The sequence below is a fragment of the Galeopterus variegatus genome, unplaced genomic scaffold (assembly GCF_000696425.1).
Source record: "Galeopterus variegatus unplaced genomic scaffold, G_variegatus-3.0.2 Scaffold3968, whole genome shotgun sequence".
Classification (NCBI taxonomy): Eukaryota; Metazoa; Chordata; class Mammalia; order Dermoptera; family Cynocephalidae; genus Galeopterus; species Galeopterus variegatus.
Genome location: NW_007730079.1, coordinates 67,949 through 95,281, shown reverse-complemented (window position 1 = coordinate 95,281; position 27,333 = coordinate 67,949). Strand labels below are relative to the sequence as shown.

Here is a 27,333-nt window from a genome sequence, read left to right as displayed (position 1 = left end):
TGTGTGTGTGTGTGTGTATAGATAAATGATGATAGATGGATAGATGGATAGAAACTTGGGCAGAGTTAGAGATATTGGGCTGAAGGGGTTCTTGGGATGTGGGACTTTCAGTGTTAAAACCAGGAAAGTTCCAGGCAAACTAGGACAAGTTGGTCACCTTAGAGTGTGGACTGGGGAAGTGGTAAACAATTTTAAAGAGGAAAAAAAATGAAAGAAAAAGCTCAGTGCAGGCCAAATTGAGAAGATGGTATCTGAACAAAGTCTTGATGGAGGTGAGGAAGTTGGATATGTGGAGAACTGGTAGAAAAGCATTCGACAGAGGGAAAAGCTAAGGAAAATGCCCTAAGGTGGGGGAATGCTTGTGTGTATACACATATGAAATTGTGTGTTACAGGTAGACTGTGTCTATAACGAAGCCAAATAGAAAGAGTGAGGTATGAGTCAGAACAGTATTCAAATCTAGGATCTTCTACTTCCCAATACTCTGATATTGGACCTCGCCAAACTCGCTCTGGGTATAATTCTACATAATTGGAAATAATAAAAATAATAGATTTAAATAGTGAATGGAAAGTATTTCGATAAAATTATATTTGTACTGAATCAACAAACCAGAAGAACTTGGACCCAAGATTCATCGTAATTTTTCTTCAATGTCCTTTGAGTCATTTATACTTTGTCAATATAAATAAACTGAACATGAAACCAATCAACATTAATTGTCCTTCTACATATTTCTGTTTAATTGTTTATTTTTTTTTTTTTTTTTTTTTTTTTTTTTTTTGGTGGCTGGCTCATTGACCGTGGTTTTATAACACACACTCTAGCCAACTGAGCTACCAGCCAGCCCCCATTCTGGCACTTAGTTTCTGTCTTGCCTTAATGATAAAATATGGGCACGAAGAATCCTAAAAAGCTCAATGAATATTTTGTATGACCTTAATAACCCAGCCTTAATCTGTACAAAGACTAAGTCAGCATTTCACAAGAAAAACAGAAACTTGCATTTTCTCATTATTTTAATTGCTATTGACAGCTTATTTGGATAATTCACACCAAAGAAAATCTTTAGCTGAGAAGGACTTTATATGAATCAGTTAGAGCTCTAGTTTCAATAAACCATGCAATTGTATTGAATTTCGTATTTGTTTTGCATGTTGTGGACAGAGTCTACCTGTTTAACTAGGATGAATACTCCAAATAAAACCAGATTTACAAAGCCCAAGTCTTTCCTCCCTGGTCATTTTCTACTCAAGGACACATTTTGGCCTAACGTGTGCCAAATGACAACAGAAGTCCTTTTCTTTTCATTTTTTAACCACATCCTAAGCAATTCCTCCAAGGACTTCCTCACAGTTATCTGCAGATGGGAAAAGCAATTCATGATGCAATAAAATTTATAGCTCATAAAATTATGAATAAGCCAAACGTTAAAAAAGAAAAGTTAAACTAGGTTTAAAATGATTTTTATAATATCAACCACATGAATTGATACAGAAAATGAATTGCAAATGTGAGGGAATGCAACAACTAAATGCTCTGTGCTCTCTGGGTGTTAAATGGAGACTGTCAGCACAGCACAAAGAGATTCAGGAAATAGTCATTGATTTCTCAGTAGAGGTGGCCAAAGTAAAGCTCAAAGTAGACTTTTTTTAAAAGCAGATTAACTGAGTATTGCTGGAAAAAACAGAGGTATCTGGAAACTAGATGATGAGATGATGTGTCTACCCAAGTCATCACTATGATTTTCATATAAGAAAAATAAAAATACAGCAAATAGAGAATTAAACAATCTAAACTTTTCTTTCTCTCAGTAGAAGTTTATTTTTAAAAGAAGTATTAGAATACTTAGCAATATCAGAATAGCCTCAATTTTCCATTTCCCTTACCGACTTATCATGAATACCCTTAGCCACAATGGCATCAGAATCTAGAAGGGTGGTAATGAAATGAATATTACAAATACCTGATCCAGAATTGTTGGTCTCCCAAGGGTTTGTCCTTCTTTTCTTACTATACGCAACTTTCCTGGATGACCTCATCGATTCCATTAGTCTCATATAATCCATTGATTATCTATAAATTGATGATTCCCGAGCAAACATCTTTACCACTCATATCCCTGTGCTCCAGGCCCATGTTTCTATCATTATCTGAATGTTTCCCAGTAACTTTTACCAGTACACCCCAATTGAAGTTAACTATACAACCCCAACCTACTTTTCCCTCTATATTCTCCATCCCAGTTAAATATCATTCACCCATATGTGTGTGGAGTAGGGGTAAGGAGATGACAAGAAAATGAAATCACCATTTACACATCCCTCTAGGCCCAATATCCCCAGCCCGGTCCAACCAGTTAGCATATTAATACACCCATACCAATGACCTGTCTATTGAGTTTATCTTTCTGTCCATTTCCTGTCTTACTTTCTCTCAGGTTCATTCCTGGCCTTTCCCCTGCTTTGCTCTCTATCACTAGGAGACAGACCTCTGCACACACTGTTTCTGAAGCTCCTTTAACCCTTGGCATCCACTTCACTGAGCAATGGGGAACACATGGGGAAAACTGGGGACCTGGAGAAGGGGGAGGGTCAGATTATTTCCTGCCACACTGCGTCCCAGGTACTCCACGTTTGCCAGGCCTCCAGGCTTTGGCTCATGCTGTTTCTCTGGGTATAATTCACTTTGTTACCTTTTCCACATGACGGGGGACCTGGAGAAGGGGGAGGGTCAGATTATTTCCTGCCACACTGCGTCCCAGGTACTCCATGTTTGCCAGGCCTCCAGGCTTTGGCTCATGCTGTTTCTCTGGGTAGAATTCACTTTACCTTTTCCACATGACAAGTTCTCACTTTCTCATGCCCAGCTCAAATGCTATCTGATAGTCTCCTCGTCTCCAGGGATTAATCCCTCCCTCTCCTTGTGTACTTTGGAAACATCTTCAGTGTTGCACTTAATGTACCATTGAAATTGGTTGCTTACCAAAGATATCAATATGTTGGTTATTATTAAACCAAATAGGTACATTTTTGTTCTTATCAACTTGACATTTAACTACTCAGTTCTTCGTAAATCTGCCAGGGAATCCCACGCTTGCCACCCCCCATAAGCAATTCTTTTTCTGCCTTAAATATTGAAATCCTCCAAGATGCCTTGGTTTACCCTTGTTTCATTCCCCCCACCCTCCTTAAGTGGCCTCAACCACTCCTATGGGTCCCTCTGCCATCAGTAAACAGATGACTCTTATTCTGTATCTCTGGCCCAGCTTTGTCTCCTCAACTTCAGATATGAAATTGTGGGTGTCTCTTTCTGTATATCCCATGGGCTTTTCAGAAGGAATATGTCCAAACTTAGTTCAGTGTCTCCCTCACCCCCGTCCACTCTCCCATTACCAACACTCTCTACCCTTCTGTGTCTCAAGAATAGCACTGCGAAATTTCTCTAGCCAGAAACCTAGGAGCCAAGATTGATTTCCCCTTCCCTACATAGATATTTAAATCAGTCAGAAATTTTCGTAAATTTTCCCTCCTTAATGACTCACTAATCTGTACCCTGTTTTCTATCCCCATTATTAATGCGTGTTAATAGGCTCTCATCACTTATCACTAAGATTAGTTCTGCACTACCCAGTTTCTATGACCCCCCTGTCCGTTCTTCCCATTGCTGCTAGAAAAATGTTCCTCTTTTTTCTCCAGAATGTACTTCTGACCCTATCGATCCTCAGTTGGAAACTTTTAATGGCTTCTCACTGAGTTTAGAATAAAATCTAAACTCATCATCGTGACCTACAAGGGGCTCCGCAATGTAGCCCCATCTGACTCCTCCTTCACCACTGCCCCTCTTCACATGGGCTCGAGTACAGTGAGAAAGTATCTGCAATCCTCAAACTCTATTGGTTCCACATATCACCGCCCCTGGCTCTCTATTCCCTCTTCCCACAGTGCGCTGCCCCAACTCTTTGGCCTAGAAAACCCTTCATCCCTCATCACTTCCGTCAGAAAGTCTTTTTTGTACAATCTCATTAAAGTGCCTGTCATCCATCATCCCATAGTGCCCTCTGGTACATCTGTGAGAACAACTGTCACTCTTTCCTAACTGTATTTAAATGTCTTTATTTCTGGTTTTTTACACTTAGACAATTAATTCCTTGAAGGCCAAAGCTGAGGTCCTTTTCTTTGGGTCCTCCCTACTTGGTACAGCTTTCTAGCACACAACATGTGTTAAATAAGTATTCCTTGAATAAATGAATGAAGTAATCTTATCACAGTTATACGAATACATATATATATATATATATATATATAAAATACATAATATACTTTATTATATATTTATATGTATACATATGACCTATCTAAAATATGTCTACACATGTATACGTATGATGTATCTAAAATATATAATATACTTTAGTGGAGTAAATTGAAAGTTAAAAGATCAGGCCTTATCAACCTTTAAATCCCTAGTATCAAGCAGAGTGCCTGACATACAGTGGACTTACTAATGCCGAGTTTTGATTTGTTCAAAATGGTCTCGATTGAGTTGATTTGGTGCCTGAGTTTACGGGATAATTATGCCAGCCTTCTGCTCTCATTTCCTATGGCAAAGTATTGAGTCAGTCACTCTGTCAGTCATTTGAGGACCTATTTTGGTCAAAGCACTATCAAAAGCTTAAAAGTATACAAGGTTTGGTCTTTGTTGCTTAGAATTTTAGAATTTACGTATAAACATGAATGCATATGTAAATTCTCTATGAGTCCATCATATAGACAGGACAGACAGGACCTTACTAGACCTATCAAATAGTTCCCAACTCCCTTAACCCCCATGGATTCAGAGATAACTTTGTTCCCATTTATATATGCTGTTTTACAATACAAAAACTCTAAAATCCATGTTAAGAGCTAGGAAATGAGTCAGAAAAAGACATCTCACTCTATGAGATAACTTGCTCTAATTTCCTCATTAGTGAAAACGACATCATCATAAAGAATATCTGCCAACAATCTGATATAAAAATGTACATGCATCATGAAAAATAATTGCTGTTCAATTACTACTGAATTATAAAGCTGTCGTACAGGTGCAATAATGCGAAAGCCTTGAAAGTATGAAAAACTGCTTAGCTTAGGCAATTACATGTGTTTGAATAAAGACCCAAGAATAAAATTTGCAGAGTTTAAGAAACAATGAAATCAGAACCAAAGAGCTATTTATAACTATATATTTTTAAATTTTCTGTATTTTCTCCTGTATAAATTTTGAAAAGCCAGGGATAATTTTTTAACTCTGGGGTCCAGGGGGAGAGAGAGATGCAGTAGTTCCTCCTTTGCTTTCTACCATCCCCACCTCTCAAATTAGATCCACAGGGACAGTACTACAAAGATAGAAATCTAGCCATAACCATGGTAATTGCATCTTCTAAAATAGTGAAATCTTACTTATGCCTTGTGCATAGTTTACGTATATGAAAAGTAAAATTTATAGGAAGACAATTTTATTACTACTGTGAAAAAGATACATTTCTTGTAAGTTTCCAGGGTGTTTAGCAAGGGAAATTAGACTCGGGGAACTAGAAAGGGTCTTAAATATCATCTAATCCAAAGCCTTAAGTCATAATGTATAAGAAACTGAGGTCCTAAGAAGTTAAGTTTATCGTGCAAATTTGTGCAGATAGTGGAAGAACAAGGTCTAAAAGCATTTTTACAATATTATGAGTTTGATTAGGCATAAGCTCTGTTGGTCCAGGTCAATTTCTCATTTTCAAAGATACTTAAACTTCAGAGCTTTATGACAGACTTTTACCCAATTACAATGTTGTAGAAATAAAATTGGATTGGCAGCAAAGGGGCATGAATTTTATTGCAGGACAAGCTATTAATTAGTTATGTTAGCTTACCAGTTACTTCACCTCCATTCAAAGGACAAAGTGACACTTTGAATTTGAAGGAATATGATTCCCTTCTTTCCTCAGCTAGTGGATATGCCCTAGGTGCCTCAAACTCAAAACATCAAATGGCAAAGTCATCTTCCTTTGTCCCAGCTCTGTTCCTTTGTACTGAATAGCATTACTATTCAGGAAGATGGCTAGAAACCTACACCGCATCCTTGATGCCCTTGCTTCTGTCTGAAAGATTCTGCCTCCAATTTTCTATCAAATTCTAGTACTTCTACCAAATCTCAATACTTTTTAATCCCCATTCATACTTGCTTAGATTACAACACTAGTAGCAAGTAGAAAAAGAAATAGCTAAGAATTACTGAGTCTTGCCAGTATAGCTGGTGCCCATACTTGTGATCTTCAGTAGAAAAAATTATTTTGTATAAAAGACTTTAATCCTTTATACTCTGCTTTACTATAGAAATTCACTCTATTTGGACAGGTCCTGCATCCACAAGAGGAATGACTTCAAGAGCAAGTCAAAATTTTGTTTTAAGAAACTATGATCTGGCTCTTTCTTTTTTTTTTTTTTTTTTTTTTTAAAGATGACCGGTAAGGGGATCTTAACCCTTGGCTTGGTGTTGTCAGCACCACGCTCAGCCAGTGAGCAAACCGGCCATCCCTATATAGGATCCGAACCCGGGGCCTTGGTGTTATCAGCACCGCACTCTACTGAGTGAGCCACGGGCCGGCCTGATCTGGCTCTTTCTTATTCGTCAGTCTCATCTCTCATTTCTCCCCACACACCTGTAGCTTCCTGACCCAGGCCTTCCAAATTTGTTCCTGACTTGAACTGTGAAAAACTTCTTTAGGTCTTTAAAGAGTAGCTTGCTCTTTATTTCAGAGAGCATAACACTGTTGGGAACTATCCTCGCCTTACACATAGAGCCCAAGCTGAATTCTATGCCTCCTTTGGACATTACTTCCATGGAAACCTTTTTGTGGACTTTCTGAGGTTGGGATACAAGCCCTGTTAAGTGTTTCTATGGCACTTTCTTCTTCCACCATCCTAGCACATAACTCGCTGGACTGTACTTTTTGCTTAATTGTTGGTATCCCTCACTAGATTGTAGGCCCCATGAAGCCAGGGTTGTTTAGTTTTGTTTTGTTTTGTTTTGTTTTTTCATAGGATCCCCAGTGCCTGGCTTCTACTAGGTGCTCGATAAATAATTTTTAGTAGTCAAATATGGTCCACTTACTGCATAGTAATGCTTTTGCTTCCTTTACAACATCCTAATATGTCAAACCTAAACCATTATTTCATTTATTCATTCAGGAAGTCAACCAGTTATTCATGCATTCAAAATGTTTTAATATATAGGCAGCAAATAGACTTTACCCAGTAATTAGAGTCAAGATCCTCGTAGCACATTGGAAAAACTTAATAAGCAGCATTTCTGGCAGAACTCTGTCTTAATGAAGGTTATATATGTCTGGGTATGTCATGCAGCCCAGGCACTGTAACCCACTAGACATACTAAAATAACTAATATAATCCAGGCACTATGCTAGGTAGTGCAGAAATAATATGAAACTGCCCATGTTCTCATGGAACTCATGATCAGCAAGGAAAATAGGCATGTGGACTAGTTAATACAACATGATATGCACTGAAAAGGAGAGATGTACATAGTGTGTTAAGAGCGTAGAGAAGACTCTTTAGAATCAGAAGAAGCTGAGGTTTAAAGAATGAAGAGAGGTTCCCAAAGCAAATGGAAAACAAGAGTGTCCCAGGCAGAAGAAATAGCATGTGAAAAAGTATGAAAAGGTATAGGGGAGCATGGCATAGTCACAGAACTGCATGTTATCCAGCTCCGTGGCAGAATGACAAGGGGAGACTCCTATCTTGGGGAAGGGCTCTATGCACCAGCAAAGGATTTTTAACTTGCTCCCATAGTCTAAAGGAACTGTTCATAGATACAAGAAAGCAATACTAGAGGCAACAGGGAAAGGGAGAAATGTTAAAGAGTTCAAACTAAAATCAGAGTAGAGAAGGTGAAGAAAAAGGATGGATTTGTGAAATATTTTGAAGGTTGAATTGATAGTATTTTCCCCACAAAGTCTAAGATAGTGCCTGACACATGTTAGGCACATGTTAGATTTTTAACTGGATTATGTGAGTAAGTGGTGATGTCATGAACCACAAAGAAAGCAGAACAGGAGGAGTAAGACCTGGAAAGGAGATCATGAGTTAAGCTTAGAACATGACGAGTTTGAATTTTCAGTGAGAAAGCCAGATGGAGATAGATGTCCACCAGTTGACCAAGGACTCAGGAGCGATGTCTCAGTTAAACACAGATTTGGAAGCTGTCAGTTCCACATTCTTAAGCCTGTCTTTCCTTTTCCTTCATGATCAAATAGAAGGAAGGAAGGAAGGAAGGAAGGAAGGAAGGAAGGAAGGAAGGAAGGAAGAAGAAAGGAAGGAAAAAAACAGGGTCAGTATGGAGAGTGGCTGTATTAATGTTCTCCAGAAAAATAACCAATGGGGCGTATGTAGGTAGTCTCCCATTATCCACGGTTTCACTTTCCATGATTTCAGTCACAGTCAACAGTGGTCCAAAAATATTAGATGGGAAATTTCAGAAATTTGTAAGTTTAAACTGCCATTCTGAGCAGTGTGATGAAATCTCACACCCACCTGCTCCATCCCTCCCAGGACGTGAATCATCCCTCTTTGCAACGTGTCCAGGCTATCAACGCTCTCACCTGGTAGTCACTTAGCAGCCTTCTGGGTTATCAGATAACTGTCGCAATGTCACAGTGCTTGTGTTCAGGTAACCCTTATTTTACCTAATAACGTCCCTAAAGCACAAAAGAAGTGATGTTGGCGATTCAGGTATGCCAAGGAGAAGCCATAAAGTGCTTCCTTTAAGTGAAAAGGTGAAAGTTCTTGACTTAATAAGAAAAAATAACTGTATGATGATGCTAAGATCTACTATAAGAACAAATCTATCTGTGAAATTGTGAAAAAGGAAAAAGAAATTTGTGCATATGTAGGGTTTGGTACTATCCATGGTTTCAGGTATCCACTGGGGGTCTTGGAACATATCCCCCGTGGATAAGAGGGGACTACTATGTGTATGTGTATATGTGTGTGTATATACATGTATGTGTGTATATATATATATATATGAAGGGTTTTTATGAAATTGGCTTATGTGATTGTGGAGGTCTGACAAGTCCAAAATCTGATGGGGGAGGCTGTGGGCTGGGGATCCTAGAAAGACTGGCAGTTCGAGTTTAAACCAGGAAGAGCGTACATGGCAGATGAGGTCCGTAGTCTGCTAGAGAATTCCCTCCTGCTCAAGGGAGGTCAGCCTTTTCTGTTCTACTCAGGCTTCAGTTGATTGGTTGAGGCAATCTGCTTTACACAAAGTCCACCGACCTATGTAAATTTCACCCAAAAACACCCCCATAGAAACACCCAGAATAATATTTAACCAAATATCTGGGCACTTGCCCAGACAAATAGAAGAATAAAATTAACCATCACAGTATTCATGTCATAACTCATTTCCACATTACTCACTTTATAGAGATACACCTTCTATGTAGAATTCAACACAAGAGAAAGGTTTGCGATGGTCATTGTGGAAGAAAAACCCTATAAGAGTACAATAGCTTTCATTCTTAGTTATCCCCAGAAAAATAAAGAACACACTATATTGGAGAAGAATTGAATATTTTCTATGTTTGGGGGACTGTATGAGCTATCATCTACTAGGTGTAATTCTCTTTTATACTGGACAGAAGGATCAAGGTATAAATATCATTCAATTGCCATAAGGGTTTACACAGAGTACATTTTTTTTTCACAAAACGAAAAAATAAATCCCAATATGTATCTTTCCATTTCCACCTTACGTTTCGAACAATGCAGCAAAAAAAAAAAAAAAAAAAAATTCACCCCAAGTCTTTTTTTTTTTTTTTTTTGTCTTTTTTCCGTGTCCGGCAACGGATCGCAACCCTCAGTGTTGCCCCCGTACCGGACCAGGGACCGGCAACGGGATCGCAAGCCTCGGTGTTGCTCCCGCACCTCGCTCAGCCAGTGAGCGGGAACCGGTCTGTATGTGGGATCCGAACCCTCGGACGCGAGCGCCGCCGCGCTTCCCAAGCGGCACACTATCCAGTGCGCCACCGGGCCAGCCCTCACCCCAAGTCTTTGATGTACGATTTTTTTTTTTTTTTTATTTTAACATCTACTTGTACATATTTTTGGGATACAGTGTGCTGTTTCAGTACATGCTGGCATACAATTTTTAATAATTAAATTATGGTGAAGCCTATCCCTATGTTCTTAACGATGCTTTTAACCAGCTACCAAATCTCATAGTCAATGGAATTAGATGGAATCAATAGTCCTAAAAGAATAAATATCTCCACCTCACCTTTTTGTATACCATTTGCAGAGAATTCTTGAGCTAGGAAAGCCCTTCCTCTAAAAACATTACTAAGTATTTACAGGACCTGTGAAAAGTTTTTCTGAAAATACATATAAAAATGGAAAAGTGTTGGAGCAAAACACTGTAAAAATATTTTAGAAAGGACTATAGGTTTCTCAAAATTCATAATCATCTTGGAGATACCTTACAGAGATGCTTTTTAATTCCTCATATTTAAAAATAGCCTCCTCAAAAACAGGGCTTATCTTTCTGGTATGATCCCCAAACTACCTCATCCAGGGACGGTTATTAGTTCATCTCTGACTAATTTTGCTATTAAATGAGATACATTTTTCAATACATACAAGTACGTAAGGTCAACATTATTCCTCCACATCTTTGACATGTGACTTTGGCCTTTCCAATGGAGGATTTTGGTAATAAGTACAGTCTCTGCATTCCAAAAACAATATAGGCTTTCCAACTAACAAAAAGCCTTAAGTTTGTATGATAATTTGCCATTATATATCAAGAAGTCTAAAAACTTTTCCATACTTTTAGCAAGTAACACAGCTTCTGAAAAACTAACCAAAGGATATAATCTGGGAACGAGGAAAGCTTTCTGCACTGATATTCATCCCAGTGTTATTTATAAAGGTGTTTTTTCTTTTAATTGCAGGCTCATGGTTAAAAGTTAGAGAAAGACTGGCTTATAACTGATCTGAGACAAAAATAACTAACCAACAATGGAAGAGTAGTTAAGTAAACTATGTATCTATTAATGCACCCATAAAAAATTATGTTTAAAAAAAGTTCATAATAGCATGTTAAAATGCTTACGACAAATGGGGTAGAAAACGTATTGTACAATTATACAATATAAATATTTAAAAATAGTCATGGGGGGAAAACATCAAAAAAAAATGCTCCAAAATTTTTTCTTGTTTTTTCCTCTATTTTTAGATATTTTTCCAAATTGTATTCAATGTACATATACTGCATACATTGCTTCTATAATAGTGGGAAAATATCGGTTCATTACAAAGAGCAAGCCTGGGGTTGGGGTGGGGTAGGGAGTTTCATAAAACTAAAAATTGCATAATTCCCCACTGAAGGGCTCAATTTATTGGTAAAGATGATGACAGTAAATATTCCCTAACAGGTGTTATTCTCAAGTGGAGCTGGTACTTGTTCTTCGAGCTCACTCTGAGCTTGGTATTGGCAACTAGCAGAGAAGTGACAAGAAGGAGCTGTTTTGCCATTGCTTCAACTCTATGCAGCACAATCTGCCTCCTCACTTTTGTCTTCTGTGCAAACTGGAATTTGGAGATGGTTCCACGACATTTCTCTGCAGCCCGCTGGTTAGAGTAACTAGAAAGTGCAGGAATATACGAGTGAGTAATAACAAAAGCATTTCCTGGTATAATCCTTGATATTTCACCAGTCATTTTCTAAACCAAGCTGCAGAAATGACCTTCTGGGGTAGGCTTGACCATTTGCATTTTGTGGTACCTGTAATGGGCTCATCGACAAAAAATGAATGTGCCTTAAGTGATAAAGGGGCAGGAATATGACTCAGTTCTTCTAACTCCCAATTCAGTGAATATCCTTTTTGCAAATATTTTGTTCTTATTATAATATTAATTGTCAGATTTTTTTCCCTTACAGACACCTAAAATAAGTTTTATTTCTGAGTAGGTGGCTCTCTTGGAGAGTTACCAAATAACCCTTTCAAAGAAGGCAAATGTTGCTGTGCTCTCTGATTCAGCCATTCCTAAACCACAGGTACCTACCACCTGTGGCCTGTTCTTGGCCAAGGATACACAGAGGAGCCAAAGAATTCAAACATGATCTTCATCCTACCCTGAAATGGGCAACACTCCCCTGCTTGGGAAATGACACTGCAGGAGCATGTGGTCAGGGGCTAGATATATCACCCAGTGGCCAGGGAACAAGTTTCTCTTACAGCTGGAGCAAACAGAAAAGAAAAGAGTCACTGGGTTCTTTGTAAGCCATAGAAAGCAATGTAGCTAATTTAATCAAATCAAAAATTAATTGGAATGATTTGAGTCTTTTCCAGAAAGAAAAACTAATTGTGCCTCCTGAAGGATAAGAACCAGGGAGGCACTGAGTTCTCATCAGGGCCTCGTGGGCAATCCCTTTTGGATACCGCCATCTGAATTATTCAGCTTCCACCCTGTCTGTTCTTGAGTCACTCCACTCATGATTACAATTCCAAAGGAGAAAAGTAAAAGGACTACCTTAGGCCATGTGTTGACCCCCTTGGCTAGAAGAAAAGGGATGAACCCCTGATTAACAGCTTCCCCGTGATCTCATGTAATAGATGGGAGTCATTCCCCAAAGGTAGGGTGACCACTTGTTGGAGTTTGCCATGGACAGTCCTAGTTTATATCTGTTTTTCAGCAATGACTACTTTTCACTCACAGAAGTGTCCAAGTTTGAATAATAAATTGTATGATCACTCTACATAAGGGAAAAATAGGGAGTTGTTACCAAAGGGCGAATGAGTGACTCTGAGCAGATGCAACTAGCTACCATTACAATAAGACTATTAGATGGAGTCAGAACAAAGTGTGTTACTCCGAATCTTTCAGGAGAAAAGATAAGACCCAGAGTCAAAAGCCCTTGCCAGTCTTTTGGTTTTGACTCCAACATAACATTCCTATATTCATGTATTGAATTATTATGACTTTGACCCAATAATTTCATTCCCTTGTCTTCCAATGTCGTCGCAGCTAAATAGTAAATGTTAAGGTGCTCTCCTTCACCGCTGCTTTTTGTTTGTTTGTTTGTTTGTTTAATTGGTGCCCTCCTGCTTTCCAAAATAGAATGCTAACATTCATTCACCCAGCTGGAGAGTCAAGGTGATACCAGATCCAATATTCCCCAAAGCACGTGTAGACTGGTTGCTGTATCCCTGACTGCTGATTAATAATAAGGGAGCTAAATAGTGACTTTTGATTCTGATTTCCTCTGAGAGGCTGTTCTACAAGCATGGGGTCAACTTAAAGGAAGCAGGGTTTTGTTTAATATTTTCTCCTTTCATTACTGCGCTTAAATTACTTTCTTGTAAACTCTGCTTGTTACCTAAATGTACCAGCACTTTTGTTACCTAATTAACTTTCTTATCAGAATTCCAACCAAAAATAACAAGAAATGTAATAATGATAAGGTATCCTGCCCCCTCAAAACAGACTTCCTTTTGCACTTTATCTCTCGGTACTGTTCCGGCTTGTTTAATTAAAGTATCAGAAATTATTAGACTCAAATTATTTCTTGATCTACTGCTCAAATTCTCCTGAAAAACTGCGTATTCTGCCTCTGTATTTAAACCTTTATCAGTGTGAGGCAGATGAGTCTCCACATGTACGCAACTGGATTCATGTGATTCAATACAATTTTGGAAGAAGAGCCTAATTTCACCTCTAAGTAATTAAACAAACAAATCAGATCTGGCTACACTGAGCTACCACGAATGCTTAAATACTCATAGCTCCTCTCCTGTGCTCCTGGATCATTAAAATGAAGAACACTAGTGTGCGAAAAAACCTTAAGAAATTTTAGCATGGTGATGTGAAATTCGAAACAACGGTCTTACTATTTTTTCAGTAGAGGGGTGGAGATAAAATCACCAAGTTCAAACCACTAACATAAGTTGTATTCAAGGAAGATAGTCATGTCTGTTACAGGCTTTACAATAATTGATGAGGAAATACCCTTAAATCACAGCACTGAGAAAGAGAAAACTGTAAGACATATTGGTTATTTCTCTTCATTTCCCATTCAGGTGGGAATCTGCTTGGTTCTGGTGGAGCTATGTGAGAGGTTCACTTTCTTTGAAGTCATCTGCAACATGATGCCCGTTTGCACTGTCAATCTGGGCTATCACAACTACCAGGCAGCCATTCTGAACCTGTGTTTTATTGGGACGTCGATACGTAGTCCTGCGTTTGCTGGATGGCTCACTGAGTCTGTCTAGGAAGAAACAAACTAGTGTATATTTGCTTATTTCTACATTTTCTAGGTGAGTGTTCTCTGCTGACTGGATTGTTTTGCAACTTAATTGAATAGATTTTTGTTAGTATTTTTAGTTTGCGTTATTCCCATCCTGCTCTTAGCATAAAAGGTGATAAATGAAGTAAGAACATTGTTTCAAGTTATTTCATTCTCTCTAGGAAGAAACAAACTAGTGTATATTTGCTTATTTCTACATTTTCTAGGTGAGTGTTCTCTGCTGACTGGATTGTTTTGCAACTTAATTGAATAGATTTTTGTTAGTATTTTTAGTTTGCGTTATTCCCATCCTGCTCTTAGCATAAAAGGTGATAAATGAAGTAAGAACATTGTTTCAAGTTATTTCATTCTCTGTGTTATTTGAATGATGATAGTAAATGTGTGTGTGTGTGTGTGTGTGTGTGTGTGTGTGTTAGAGGCTGTTTTAATACCTATATCATTGCACTTATTATATTTTACAACAATTATTTCTTTATCTGTCTACCTTCTGTACTCCTTAGAATGCCCTCCTTTCCCTCGTCCTACTCCATGCCCAAATTTGCGACAAATTCTATGTGAAACATGAAATTCATTTGCTTCACAACTAAGATGAAACGTGCTAAAAAGGTTTCTGAATTTCATGTAAAATAATTGAGAAATGTTTTCATCAAAAACTGATCTTTTAATTAGCCATATAGTAACTAAGATTGCATATGAAGGCATGACTTCTATATTACTCACTGTGCTTTAAAAGTGAGTACATTCAGACACTTCATTTTGCTTCTTTACACAGAGAAAAATAAATATATCTACAAAAGTTTACAAATGAAGTGATTGTGAGAAATGCTGGGGAAATATCAAAACAGTTTGACAAGATATAGAGAGCAAGTTGATGAAGAGTCTAGAATTTCAGGCTGAAAAATTCAAGTTATTCTTTTTAGAAAACAAGAAGTCTCTGAAGATACTATGAAAGAGACATCTGAGAAATGCTTTTATTCAATAAAAAGGATAGACAATCAGTGAGAAGTTAAATAGAGACCAGGATGATGGGCTAAGCAATACAGAAGTGCCAATTCAGGAGAACAGGGGAAAAAATCATAAAAATTTGGCAACTAAAGAAAGGTCCACATACAACGGGCGAACAAAACAAAAATTAACTTGAAGGTTCTGAGCTGTGGAACTTGGGAAGGTAGAGTGCTCTTACTCAGCAATGAGTGCACCTGAAATACATGGGGAGGAGGGTGGCCGGTGAGGAGGCGTGGACAGGTACAAGTACTTAACACATCGCCCAGTTTCAGGCAGATGGTAAATTACCATTCACTGAACCAATCTGTGTGTGATTCGAACTCGTAAACTTCATTTCTTAAGTACTCTGAAATAAAACTAAGTCTCTGCATGGCAAGCATTCAACGAATATTTCTTATTAACCACCTCGTGCCAGGCTTTGCTCCAGGGTCCGGAATGCAACAGAGAAGAAAGTCTGTTCCTGTCAAAGTTGACTTTCTGGTGAGGGGAGAGAGAAAATGAACAAGTAAATAGATATTATATCAGGTGATGAAAAATACATGTGCATAAGAAGACACATTGCTATTTTGTATCAGGAAATGCTTTCTGGTAAGGAGGCATTTAAGCAAAGACCTGAGTAATTTTCTCTCTTTAACTTGGTAACAGGCCACATCAGCAGCATTTGGTAACTTCTTTTTTAGCATGGTAATTCCTATCAGGCTAAATTCTGGGGTAAATCCAGATCAGGACAGAAATCCCAACTTGGGAATTTTGCAAACAAAAGACCAAAGTCAACTCCATATCCATTCATTTTCTTACTAAAAGCTATTTCCTTGTATCCCCCACTCAAAGCTGCCATCAAATTTCAAACAGTCACTAAATATCAGAGGTTCTCTCTGAAATGTCTTTTCTGTCTGAATTGCTACAACCTGAGCTCAGAAATGCAGCTTTCTTCTTCTTGACCATTGCAATGGCCTTACTGGGTTGCCAGTTGTCAGTATGACTCCAGTCTATACACCATTGTACCATCACTGACTTCCTGAAAATTTAAATTTATATATTGGCTCTATTATCTAAAAAATAAAATCCAAATTTATTAATTTAGCATATGAGAACCTTTACAATCTATTCCAAATTTACCTCTCCAGACTTCTCTCTCAATATATGATCACAACCATGCTGAGCTTCTCCTCACCAACTTCCCTACTTTTCTAATCTTACACATGCTCTTCTCTCTGGCTGAAATTGACACCTTCACTTATCTTTCTACCCTATACCCAAGATTTGAAAACTCCTGATGTTCTTTCAAGACCCAGAGAGTGTTTGTTTTCAGCTTCTCTGTGTTCAACCGCACCCTAATCATATCTATACGATTGTATTTAACATTGTATAATACAATTCTCCACCTGCATATTTGATTTCTCTAATGGACTTATTAGCTCCTGGAGAAAAGAGCCAGTAGATCCCCACTAACTAACAGGGAATAGGACACATCATGGTGCTTTATAGAGAGCTACCAAATAGCACATTTCTATTATGTACTGCATAATCATCATATCTATATTTGGCAGCTCTGTAGCTTTTTATCATATAAATCATGGATTTTTATTTTTATTATATCAATTTTATACCAGATAGAAATGAAGTTTTGATCTAACAAAATCAGTATATTCTGACGTTTTCTCAAAAGATGGGACAGCCTTTCTTATGCACACAAAGGTACCATATGGACTAAAAGTGCTTCGTCTTTAAATGAACAGTTGCTGCATGAGAGGATGTCTGTGCCCATCCTCTCTGGATGTCCTTTGGCCTAGCCAGGCCTCGCATCACACTTCCAGAGGAAAGGACTGAGTGGTAGCGAAAGAACAGTTAATTCCGCATCTGGCTAAACCTGAAAGGAAACATTTTAAACTCAATAATTTAAAGGGCCCACCCTTGCAGTGAATCAATCTATCAGCAAATAACCATTGAGGGTGTATATTTTTCACATCGTGAAAGCCACTGTAGGGAAGATGAGCATATTAGACCCAATTTTTATCTATAAAGATCTTATAGTCTAATTGGGAAAACTAACCACGTAAAACAACTATATAAAAATTGCATCCCAAATAATGTTAATGCCCAATTAACATTTGTATTCTATTAAAAAATAGAAAACAAAACTAATTTGGAGAGCCCATTTTCACCAATCAAATTGGCAAGACAAAAAAGTTAATGACGGTAACTGGTATTGATGCATGCAGGCCATCTCCTACAATGATAGTGGAAGATTAAATTGTTACATTTCCAAAGAACATTTGTCAGTGGTTTTAAAAAGCCATAAAAATATGAATGCCTTTGACTAAGAACTTAGGCTAAGGAAATAATCAAAGATATGCACAAAGTTTATGTGTCAGAATATTTTTGCAGTATTCATTGACAATGACCGAAAAAGAATTGTAAAACAAATTACCAATAGAATCTCACATCATCACTAGAAATCATGTTGAAAAAAAACATATAAAGATATTAAACAGTGTAATCTCAATTTGTTACGTAAAATATATTCATAAAAGCATAACATGTGGTGAAGGTTATCTCCGGGTCATGAGATTATGGGCCTTTTGTATTATTGTGGGTGTTTTCCTGTATTTTCCATATTTTCTGAAGTAAGAATATATTAATTTTGTAAACCAATAAAGGAAAATGTTATTTCAAAAAATTGGTGATATGACCACTTGATAGGAAGTCAAAGAAGAGGAAAATTACATCTGGGTTGCTCCATAACATTGGACAAGTCACTTAACCTTACTGAACCTGTTTCTTGCTTTGAAAAATTGGAATAAGAAAATTTACTCTTGACATCACAAAGTTTTTCCAAAATGAAACAATATAGTACATGAAAATGTTTCACAAAATATAAGGAGTTTAGCCAAAACGTGGAACTGTACTGCGATTTTCATTAGACACGGGAAGTCATTGAGTGTGGTCCCGGCGGGGTGGAAGGGAGGCTCCTTTGTTACTTTTTGTCACCTGCATCACCCGGATCACACTGCTCGGTCCCATCCTTGTTTGTGTGGCAAAGAAGACTCCAGTCACTGTGTGAGAAATGAGAGAAATAAGAAGGGTGTGACTAGAGAAAGAGAAATAGAGAAGAAAGAAAGAGGCTGTGTGGTCCTCTCACTATAACGTTCTTAGAAATTTTTATTTAATAGGCTTCTGAGATGTCAGTGATCATCCTATTTTCTATCTCTCTATTGATTAAGAACAAATCACCTTTTCTAACAGTGGCTTTCTCTGGAGGTGGGAATACAGGCATCTTAGTTTTTATACATTTCTGCAATGTTTTAATTTTATTAAAATGGACATGACTTGCTTATATATTCTGAAAGAAAAGGTAGTTCAAGCTGGAGGTGAAAAAAAATTAGAACTCTGCATTAGTTAAGACACAAATTGAAGGAATTTTCATATTTAGAAAGATTAGGCTATCCTCCAAATTGCAGTGATTAACATAAATATTTTAATAAGACAATCACATAATGATGCTACTGTCAGAGGAAACACCTTATTTATGATGTGATTTGGTGATTCAGCTGGTCTGTGCTATATTACTCTCCTTTTTTTTCTCTACCTACAGGCACCATTTTGTTATCTGTGGCTGCTTTTCCCTTGGAAGATTTCTATGTAGGCACTTACCATGTGATGAACAGCACACCTCCAAAGGAGCGGGACAGGCTGTTCTAGGTAGCGCTGTTGACCATCCGCCTTGGCACAGAAGGAATAAGAACAGTCAATTGTCCACTGGGTGCTTACGGCCTTCAGGAATATGGATCAAAGAAACAAACATCTTTTTTTAACTAGTAGGTAGCACTGGTTAGGGGAGAAAATGGGCTTATGACATTCCTCTCCCTTTGGGATGTCTCATTGTTTGCTTTCTGGTCCCATGTTGATAGTAGTTGTTCAGTCTTTGTCACTGATTGGGGCTGGATAAATGACGATGTGATGATGTCTGTGATGATGATTCAGTCAGTAATCATGGGAGCTTATGAGTCGAATACAGACCAATACAGCTTATCAGCACCTTCCTCAGACACACTGATAAATTTGTCCTCCCAGTAGAAAGATGTGAGGTGTCTTATGTCGAATAGAATGTGGCCTTGGATGGGCCGGCCCGGTGGTGCACTGGATAGTGCGCCGCTTGGGAAGCGTGGCGGCGCTTCAGAGCCATTTATTCGCTACTTCAGTTTTTCATTTCTGAAGGGGGATAATAATACCTCTTTTGGGGTTTGATTAGGGGTAATAATATGTATATTGCTAGCAAAAAACTTGGCACATAGTAGGTGATCAAAAGACAGTAGCTGTCATTATAGGTATTTGTTATGTCTACATTGTAATAGACTAATTTGACAGGATTGTAAATTCACAGGCAAGCCAATGCAGAGAGAAGATGACAAACGTGAAGTGTTTTATGATTCATTAAAATATCAACCAGCACCTCTCTCTTTCACCCACTTTACGTCCAACACCTAAGAGTTTATATTCCATGAAAACCAAACTGCCTTTCTGTGAATCTTTGTCTCTCCAATGAGTTCTTACATAGTTTATCAGTTTATATGTTTTTTAAGAAACCAATTTCTATTACTAAATCAAAATTAAAGAAAAAAGTTGAAATTTAGATCTTAAAGGAGAGTAGTTCAGCAGTTAATATAAAACTTCTTTTTTGCTGTTGTTATTCATCGGTGGATGTCAAATAGATGTGAGATGCATTAAGTCTCTTGCTCCCTCTTTTCTGCGAAATGGGTTGTCAACGTTTTTCTAAAATGTTCTGTCTTTCCATCAATGTTAGCAATGGGTAAAAATAATGCACAGACAGCATCAGACAAAATGTGTCAAAAAATTCATATTAAAAGTGCTATACAAAAAAATTTAGAGTAAATCGAATATGTAGTTATCCTAGTCAGTTCCTCTTTTCTCTTTTCCTTCCTTCCCTTATTTTTCTTTCTCGCTTTCTCTCTTTTTCTTTCTCTGATTATATTAACATTACAAGCATTCAGGCCTATTTTGGATTAAGTCCTAATGTCAGAGAACAATGCAGTTTTACCAAAGGTGGAAGGAACTCTTTACTTCTTTATAGCAAATTCTGCCTCCTTGACCTGCCCAAAGGAGAAAGAAAAATCTTTCTTTTTTATTCTATTCGGAGGTTTTAATCCTTAATTAGCAACATCATTTTGATTAAATAAGACTCTGGAGGATTAAGACTGGAGAGCAATCAGTTGTTCTGAAAGATAGCTCTGGAGAATTTATTGTACTGTGGTCTTAGTCATTCAGAGTTGTGTTTAATCAAAGTGACATTTCTCGGTGTTGATTACAAAGGAGACATTATATGAATGAAATATTTCCTTTGGGAAATGGAGGGGACTCCCAATGGGTTTGTGCTTTAGGGCTTTGGGGAGGGGGATGAGGAATGGGGTGAAAATAAATTTCTGCAGCTGTGAGGAGCCAGGCCAAATTCAGGATGAACACATTTAGATTTTCTTTTTTATTATTTTCTAATTTCATTAAAATCTCTGATAAAAATAATCATGCAATGTTTTATAAAAATATGGCTAAAGCATCTAAAAATGTATATAAAGAGTCAGACTGGATGGCAAGCTCTTTGAAAGCCAAATCAGGTTGCGCTCCCGCCCGAGGGTTCGGATCCCACATACAGACCGGTTCTCGCTCACTGGCTGAGCGAGGCGCGGGAGCAACACCGAGGGTTGCGATCCCGTTGCCGGTCCCCGGTCCGGTACGGGGGCAACACTGAGGGTTGCGATCCGTTGACGGACACGGAAAAAGACAAAAGACAAAAGACAAAAAAAAAAACCTCTATTTCCAGAATCTCACATTTCATTTTGATCTATAGTGTTGACTCTTTCAAACATCTCTAATCTCCAGAAACTTTAACTCTTGAAATTTGTTTCCCACACTCGTTTTTTTCTGGTTATTGTGCAGTGATGACCAGTTGAGCCTCACTGTATTATCACAAACTATTAGTAATTTTACTATTCCAGCTTTCAGTTCTCTTAGAGTCCTTGTCCCTAAATTAACAAATTTAAATCTTATATATACAATTTATTTAAAAGAAAAACTCTTGGATTACAGGCAGTAACGTGGAAAATTAACTCCAAGTTGACATGTTTATTAATGTTATACTTAAGCAACCAAGTCCTATGTTTGGATGTTTTCAGTTTGAAAAACCAATATAATCCCCTCTATTGTTTAAACCAATGGTTCTCAGTGTCTGACTAGATATTAAAATCACCTGGAAACCTAAAATATACCTATGCCCACTCCCTCTCCCTAGGCTAAATAAATCAGAGCATCCAAGGTCAGGGCCTGGGCACTGGCATTTTTTAAAAAGCACCTCGGGTGAATCTACCTGCATAGTCAGGGTAAAAACCGACTGATTTAAGACTAATTTGCACGTTTTGCCACTCACAACTAGAAGATACCTTAATTATAAACTATACATACACAAAACCATGTATACTATACTTTAAGGGTAAGAAATATTCCAGAATAATTTTGGTAATTTTTACCTCTCCAGCTGGCTTTAGAATATAATTTCACTAAAGAAGCAACACCACTGCATGAACAAATTCTCCAAAAATATAGTCCCAAGGTACCTTAACCCACAACATGTGATGTGTACTGCACTTTTTTCTTTTTCAATCTTCTCATAACTGAGCATAATACTGTACACATAATAGTAGTTCTTCCATATTTTTATAATAAATAAAACATTTTGTTGCAGTAATTCAGTTCAGCTTCAACTCTTACCTGTCACTGCCCTTCATACACTTACATTCCCAGGGCTGATGGGTTGGCTCAATTGGTTAGAGCACAGTGTTATAACACCAAGGTCAGGGGTTGAGATCCCCTAACCAGCCAATGTCCCTCCCCCCACAAAAAATACATGTACGTTCCTGAAACATCAAACTAGTTTGAATTCTCTCATCCCTTTATGCCTTTGCATATACTATTCCCTCTTGCACATGCCCCCTCTCCCATAACCTCCAAATCTTTTCATCCTTCAAATATTACCTTAAAAAGCTTCCTATAAGGCTTATCCCTAGCCTCGTAGGCAGACTTAAATGATCCGTAATAACTTCGTATAGCATACATTATACGAAGTTATACGAAAAATCACAACTTCCGACAACATAAATCAAGCAGTTCATGGAATCATCTTATTAATATTCAAAATACCCTCTGAATTTAATACTGAGGAGTAGTACCCTATAAATAGCTCTGAAAAAAATCACTAGACCTTCCAAAATTCTCTTTGCACTGGCTCTAGCCAAGTTTTAAAATGCTCCCCTCCCACCTCAATAACAGCAGCCACCTCCTTCTTTACCTTTGCCAAAAATGTAAGCTTTCAGGAAATGCACTCAGAATTCCTCTCCAAACATATTTAACCATGGAAACCAAAGAATATTGAAGAAAAAAGAAAAAAGAAAGAAAAAAATTTCTTCCATTTCTTACTGCTCATGTTAACCCTCCTGTTTTTTCTTAAGCCCTGCTTGGTCTCTTTTAAGCTTGAAAAGGTACGTGAGTTCGGACTTATTTCCATCAGTAAACTCTAAGATGTGGGGGTTCAAAGATCTTAAATGCAGGAAATGAGAAAATGATATGCAGAAACAGCTGTTAAAATTGGAGAGATGGCAACAGAATGAGAAACAAGCAGAGAAAGGGAATGAAAGCAGGTTAAAAGAGAGCAAGAGAGAGTGACGCATTTCCCCAGATTTCTCAATTAAAAATATAACTTCTTTAATGCTGCTGCTTCTTCACCAAAATCAATGATCTTCTTTTATTAAACTGCCTTTTCTTTAACAACTCTGCTGAAAAAATTTACAGATAAAAAGGAAGAACTATAAAATTTCTATTTGCTCCTTCTTTCTCCAAATACATGGCTGCCAGAATATTCTTTGAGGTACTTCAATGGGCCCATGGTTATGCTAAAAGAAGCAGTGATTGACAATAGCCATCCACCATGAAATCAGCACCTAAGTGTTTCACTGACTCTTCTAAACAGTTTAGCTTTATCCCATTGAAGAATCATAAATCCCCTGGTGAATTATCTCAGTATTATTCAATTCAGAATGAAATACTCCCTAGAGTCTTTAAATTGTCCACTAATGCTATAAAGACTGAAACTTGCAGAAGGTTTGGCTCCCCTCTTTGATACCTTCTCAGGTTAGGAAAGCCCATTTTAAATCATTTCTCTTAAAATCATTTAAAATAAATCTGAAGCATGTCAAAATTGGCCAGTCTAAGAAATGACAAAATATTTGAGTGACTTTAAAATTATTACTAAATAAATTAAGTGAATATTTAAAATAATCTTGAAAGGATTTCTGAGTTTTGCAACAAAATTTTTTTTCTTATTTTCATTCAACACCATAGAATCATAATGACAAAAAAAATTACCACTTATATATACTCCCAGATATTTGCAGTTCCCAGTCTGTATTTAAAAGTAGACTAAAGAAACATATTTTTACTGCTGCTTTCAATTTTCCTTAATCACTGGTATTTGTTTTGCTCTAGTGCTTTGCTCTCTGACTTTCTGTGTGAGAGGTGCTTTATATATTCAATTTGCTAGTGAGCTATGAGGTGAAAGGGTTCTTAATGGTAAGTTTGAAGATTGTGGATTTTTATTTCTTTTATTTTTTAACAGATAATACATATACAATTTCACCCTTCATTATCTATAGCTTGTCCTGTCCATGGATCAACAAAGACATATATAAAACATGCCTATACTAGGTAATTCTTTCAGAAAATTACACAATCAAATAGATTAGGTGACATTTGTTAAAATACATTTAGTACTTTATGTGAAATCTCTTTTTAAACATAGACATTCAGCGCTATAATTCTTCGGATTCTAACTACCTTTCATGAGATTTAAGTCTTGGAATAATTGTAATTTTCCTTGACCCTCTTTAGAGCAATTCAGTTTACATCACCATGTGGTATACTGAAGAGTCACACAGTGTCTTCTTGGATTTTCTCGACAATGCTTAACATTAGAAAAAGGGTTTCCTAAAAATTGAAAGAACTGTAACGTTGCTTTCAGCTCCAGCATCTCTCAGTCACTACAGCCACAATTAAAGCATACAGTTTGCAACGGATGAAAGAATAAGCTGAGGCTGAGCCTAGAGACTCTACCCAATTGTCCTAGAAAACTCTAACTTTATACCGAACCTATCCTGTGATAAATAAATTTCTATTAGTGGATTACAGTAATTCGGTTTGCTCAGCATGACTATGTTTGACATTCTATTACTTTTCTAGGTGATTATGGAGAGGATTTTGTTTTGGTTTTGGTTGTGTTTGATTGATTGATTTTTATAAGGTGATTATTAATCAATTTGTTGTTTGCTGTGCATTTATTGTGGACCTAGTACTGTGCTAGATCCCATCGAGATAGAGAAGTGGAGATAAAGAATAAGGTGTTGCCATTGGGAGCTCGACAATGTATAAATGAGAAGCAAAATTGGAAAAAAATTAAATAATTGAAGAATTAATATTTACTTGAGAAGTTCAAAGATGAGAACAAGTCAAATATTCAAGAGAGTATCAAATGAAGGAAAAGAGGCTTGATATGGGACTTTGAAAGTGAGACAAGGCAAGCCATGGAACATGAAAAGTTATGAAGACAAAAATGAGTAGATGTGGTTCTGAGACAGTGAGAAGATGCCTGATTTGACATGTCTCCTCTTTAAACATGTATCACATATCTATCCACTTCTATCTCTTTCCTTGGCTACCACCCTGGTCCGGTCTGCTCTAAGCTCATCCTGACTCTTACGTGAGCTGTGACTGGTCTCTTTACCATGCACCATCTATAGTTCATAGAGCTGACACAATAACCTTTCTTCTTCTATTTCCATTTAAAATCAGATCATATCAGCCTCCTGCTCAATTCCCTCCAAATGGCTTCCCAATGCACTGAGAATGAAATCTGAACACCTTACTGTGGATTTCAAGACCCTAAATGATCTGGACCACACTTATCTGCTCGATCTTTGTTTCCAACATTTTATCCCGTGCTCACTATGCTCCAACCTACTGTGGTATTTGTTTCTGAAAACAGGATTGAAGAAAAATTAACAGTAGCAATATTTGCTTAGCACTATACAGCTACAGTCTGTGTTCTTCATTCAATTCTTACAAAAACCTCATTCAGAACGTGTGATCTCCATTTTAAAAATTACCCTGAATTCCAAAAAGCATAAGATCACAGATCGTTATCAGAGTTGAGACTCAAAGTCAGGTCTTCTGACCATTCCAAAGAAGGACAATATTAATAATTAATCATATATAAAACATGATGGAGGGATGAATGAAAGACAATTTCAAATGCAAAAGCCTGGATTAATAAGGAAATTGTAGTGTTGTGAAATTGATCACTGCAAAGATCTGGGAAGGAGAAAGAACATGACATCTAGTCCAGGTAGCCCCTACTTAGAGGCTGCACCGGGACAGGTGGCTTCTGCTCATGGTCTGCTACAAATGAGCTGTGTGAATTTAGATGAGTCATTTCAGTGCTCTAAGACTCTGATTTTTTTCTCTGAAAAAGAGGGAGAAAACTTTTGTGACCTTGGGTTAGGCAAAGGTTTCTTAGAAACAACTTAAAAGCATAATTTGTGAAAGAAAAACATTCGTTATTAGACTTCATCAAAATTAAGGATTTCGGCTCTTCAAAAGACACAATTAAAGCTTCCTATTAAGCTGGTAGAATAGACGGTCCCCAGTATCACACTCTCCCACAAATCAACCAATTTACAACTATTAAGCAGCAATGACAGCCAAGCTGGGGCTGCTAGAGCTCAGGCAAAGAGGCGGAAAGATCTACAGAGTTCGTGAAGGCAGGAGAAGCCACCATGAGAGAAAGGATCGCTCCCAATATTTCGAGCCCCAGCTGCTTCAAGCCTGACCCTGCTGAGTGCACAGAGCAGGAGCTGGCAAAAGCTGCTGCTGTGCCCTTTGTATGAAGTTGCTTGGAGGCAGCAGGGGAGAAGAGGACCTTGGTTGCCCCCAGGCCAGCAAGACCACTAACAGAGTTCCCATGGACCCACATAGGTGTGAGGGACCACAGCAACAGAAAAAAGGAACAATTCAGAAGCTGATGAGTCATCATAAGGTACCAGTGCATGGCCCATCCTATGGCAAGTGTTTGGAGTGTGGGGGATAGGGGAGACTGGCCACCAGGGGCACACTGGTGCACAGCAAGGACAGCTGATCTGTCCCCCAATCAGCACAGGTCCACTCGGTGGAGACTGGTCAGGAATATAGAACTGCAGGGGGTGCAATTTGCTGAAAAGACTCAGGCCCAGACCAGAGTTTCCACAGAACCCAGCTGCACCAGACCTCACAAGACCCAGAAGTATATCCAAGGTCAACTATTAAAAACTGAGTTGTACAAAAAGCCTTTCTTAGGAATCAGCAGCAATGAAGCAGTTTAGCTCGACCACATGGCTCAAATGCTGGTCACCACAAGAAGTTCCTACATTTTGGAAGTAAGCAAAGGACAGTGATTAGTTCCAGTGCAGAGTATAAGTGGTGGGAACAGCAAATAATCCAACTCAGAACTGAAAGAAAAAACAAAATACCCACAGATCAGAGACAAAGTTTGATACTAACCAGTAAATGTCTAACACCACCAAAGAACACCTGTAAAACCTAGAAGGACTGGAAGCCACCTGGGCCTCCAAGCCAGGGAGGGGGAAGGGCCGAGGGCCTCCGCCATGCCCCCCCAACATCTGCAACCAGCCCAAAGACTACCCAGCTGCCACTGGAAGCCCCCTGATCTCCCCTGCCAGGATGAGGGGGTGCAACGGGCCTCAATCACACTCTCTCTCTTTCCTGATCTTCTCACCCTATTTCCCCTCCCCCTTCCCTTCTCTTTCTCCCCCATAACTGCTCCACAACAACATCTTAGAATGAGGCATGGAGTCG

The 27,333-nt window shown here is 38.0% G+C and overlaps 1 protein-coding gene across 1 annotated transcript in view; it reads left to right on the top strand.

Moving 5' to 3' along the window:
- Window positions 1-14,023: 14,023 nt before the first annotated feature.
- Window positions 14,024-27,333, top strand: part of SLC15A5 (solute carrier family 15, member 5) — a gene marked incomplete at its 3' end in the record, with an annotated part of 67,180 nt that continues 53,870 nt past the window's right edge. Inside the window, 3 exon segments of the mRNA XM_008586378.1 lie at window positions 14,024-14,312; window positions 14,315-14,371; window positions 18,962-19,184. Coding sequence (XP_008584600.1) covers window positions 14,024-14,312; window positions 14,315-14,371; window positions 18,962-19,184 — 569 coding nt within the window.